This window comes from Volvox carteri (assembly GCF_000143455.1).
Source record: "Volvox carteri f. nagariensis unplaced genomic scaffold VOLCAscaffold_158, whole genome shotgun sequence".
Taxonomy (NCBI): domain Eukaryota; kingdom Viridiplantae; phylum Chlorophyta; class Chlorophyceae; order Chlamydomonadales; family Volvocaceae; genus Volvox; species Volvox carteri.
This window is the reverse complement of record NW_003307701.1, coordinates 50,486-53,589: the sequence shown is the minus strand read 5'-3', so window position 1 is coordinate 53,589 and position 3,104 is coordinate 50,486. Positions and strand designations below refer to the sequence as shown.

Here is a 3,104-nt window from a genome sequence, read left to right as displayed (position 1 = left end):
GCAATAGAGAATGCTGTATAGTACCGATAACGCGTTTCAGCCGGGTGAAATATGATGTTTGGTCCGTTACACACTCAAGGCCTGGGAGTTCGAGTTATCATACGCCGTCATCTAAGAATTCAATATGAGATACGCGGTACCTTTTGAGATGAAATTTAGCGCGAGAGGCGTTGATGTGACTTTGGCCTCGGTCAATTGAGGCAGCCAAACTTGTTTGCGCTCTTACAATTTTTGTTGGCTACATGCGAGATACCTTGCAATAGAGAATGCTGTATAGTACCTATAACGCGTTTCAGCCAGGCGAGATATTATGTTTGGTCCGTTACAGACAGAGACACACACACACACACACACACACACACACACACACACACACACACACACACACACACACACACACACGCACACACACACACACACACGGACATGGGCAATCCTACAGGTCGGGGCCCCCCTGGGCGCTTCGCGCTGGGGGCCCGCCCAAAAATTGAGGCCGTTAAGAACGACCCCGTCCCAAAAGACAGGACGGCGCTGTGCGGCTTCCTGGGCCTTGCGAGCTACTTCCGCAAGTTCACCCAAGGGTACTCATCGCTAGCGACTCCACTCACGGCCCTCACCGGCAGCAAACGGCTGACCGAAGGAAGAACTTGCACCAGCAGGCTTTCGACGGCATTAAATACGCCCTCATCAACGCCCGTTGTTGCACCTTCCTGACTTTACCAAACCCTTCAAAGTCGTAACTGACGCCAGCATCTACGGCACAGGCGGTGCACTGCTACAGGATGGCCACCCCGTCGCCCACACCAGCCAAAAGTTCACACCTGCCGATGTCAATTACACCACCACAGAGCAAGAGCTTCTGTGTACTCAATGCCCTACAAGAGTGGCGGCCGTACCTTGAGACCGCACAGGATACCTTCATGCTGGTCACCGACCACCGACGTTTTACCTTGCCGTACAATAGTACGGGTCGTACATCGGATGGCTACGCTGGTGTATCGCATCTGGTGTCTTTTGACACCACCTTGACTGGATTTGACAAAAGGATATACGTTGCGCTAGGTTAACAAAAGTTGTTTTAGGTTCTGAATATGCGGGGCCTGCACAAGTGTGGACTGCACACTTATGGCTGGTTGCAAAACAAATTGCGGATGCGAGGCAAAGTGCACTCTTGCGTACGGCTTGCACCTTGCAAAGTCGCAAGTCGCAAGTCGCGCGAGAAATCGCCCATCTTTATACGCGAGCGCATACGTGATTCGGTTTTCCGCACTTGTCATATCCGGCACGTAAGTGTAAATGCATTGGAATGGCATGCGGCATATATGGCTTCGCCTGCCTCAGCAACGCCTTGCACATGGCCTCACACAAAAGGAAATGCCGAATCTTCTTTTCGGTAGTATAGAAATGCCTTTGCCTGTCAAGGAGGTCTCAGTGGTATCCTTGTTGTCGCCCGCTCCTGCTTCACTGTAGCCTTCTTCTCAAACACGCACGCTGGGCCCTATGCCCAACGGTGTCGCGATATAATTGACATTCAGTAAGCTCTCGAGTGGTGAATCTGTGTACTGAGAGTTCCGGACTGAATGCTAAAGTGTGACCGATAATGAAAGCCCTTATGCATTAAAAGGGTGGAAAGATGCAAGTTACAACGAAAACCTGTTGTACTTTTAGTACTTCAGTAAAGGGCCGTCCCTAGTAGACCACTAAAAATCATTAAAAGGCCATGGTTTCCATGGACCTTATTTTTCCTTTTAGGGGAAAGAGGCACTAACAGGTGGCACCAAAAGCCAAGGGAAACAGGCCCAAAGCCTTTCAGATGTTCACGTGGTACATACTGTCAGATCCTGTCCTCTAGGTGATGTCCTTCAAAGCTTTCTGACTGAGTCTCCAAGCTTAGCTGTAATACAGCAAAGTCGTAACCTGGGATGCTCAGATGGGCCTGGCGTCACCACATAAGCAGTGTCAAATCCTCACGCTACGCGTATGTAGGCTTGCCCACCTGAACAATTGTCTAACTGTGTTGTGGGTGTGGGTGGGGGTGCTGCAGCCTATGCTGCGACGGGACTTGGCTGATGATACATGGTACGCGCACAGTGAGTTGAATGAGGTGCGATTACCGATGGGATGCTTACAAGGAGCAAAGCGAACTGATGAGTTGTGCTCGTGTAATAAACTTCACACTATAAAAACGTTCGTCGTCTTGTACCTGGTTTGTGCCTTGGTGGCCGAAAGGCCGATTTCTTCGCCAGGTTTGCCTGGGATGTATTCGGGTAATCCTGGGATGCGTTCACAAAAGCCTGAGCCTTGTTGTCCGAAAAGACAAACACGGCAAAACAAGCAACATAAACCTTTGCGTCCGGTAGCTTCTTCCAAAATTCTCCACCACGCGACCTGCAGGATGCACAGCGGAGGTTCTGACCAGCTATAGCCGAACGTTTGGGTGTACTACTTATGAAGCAACCACACCCAATTGTGCAACCTCCTCCCTCCGTTTCCAAAGCGCCCACAAAGCGGCCCATGACGCTAATGCAACCATTGACAACATGTAGCTGTAGAGGCCAGCCGTTGAGGACCGTTGAAAGTACCAGCACCGTTTGCGGAGCAAGCAACTTAACCTAATGTACCCGAAAGCCCAGTTTCAACATGTGCATGTAAAGCTATTAGCGATCCTGAGTCTTCCCTCGAGTGCAGATAGGCACTCAAGAGGCACAACACTGCAAAAGCTTCACTAACCCATTTTTCCACCCTTTTAATGCATAAGGGCTTTTACTGTCGGTCACACTCGGACATTCCGTCCGGAACTCTCAGTACACAAATTTACTACCCGAGAGCTCTCACCCCTTGCTGACTGTCAACCATATCGCTGTTGGGCCACACTTGTGCAGGCCCCGCATATTCAGAACGTAAAACAACTTTGGTAACCTAGGGCAACGTTTATCCCTGATCAAATCCAGTCAAGAAGACACCGAATGTACGACCGATGTAACCCTTGTACTATTGTACGACAAGGTAAAAGGAAAGTCTATATACGCACAAACACAGATCGGTTTTGTAGTAGAAGACGAAAAACAGTATATTTTCGCCTGCTACGCAAACCGGCCAGTGCC

The 3,104-nt window shown here is 49.9% G+C and overlaps 1 protein-coding gene across 1 annotated transcript in view; it reads right to left on the bottom strand.

The window, feature by feature from the left end:
• Positions 1–2,891, bottom strand: part of VOLCADRAFT_100795 (uncharacterized protein) — a gene marked incomplete at both ends in the record, with an annotated part of 3,723 nt that extends 832 nt beyond the window's left edge. The window contains 2 exons of the mRNA XM_002959309.1: positions 2,204–2,388; positions 2,836–2,891. Coding sequence (XP_002959355.1) covers positions 2,204–2,388; positions 2,836–2,891 — 241 coding nt within the window. The remainder of the gene's footprint in view (positions 1–2,203; positions 2,389–2,835) is intronic.
• Between the last annotated feature and the right edge of the window lie 213 nt (positions 2,892–3,104).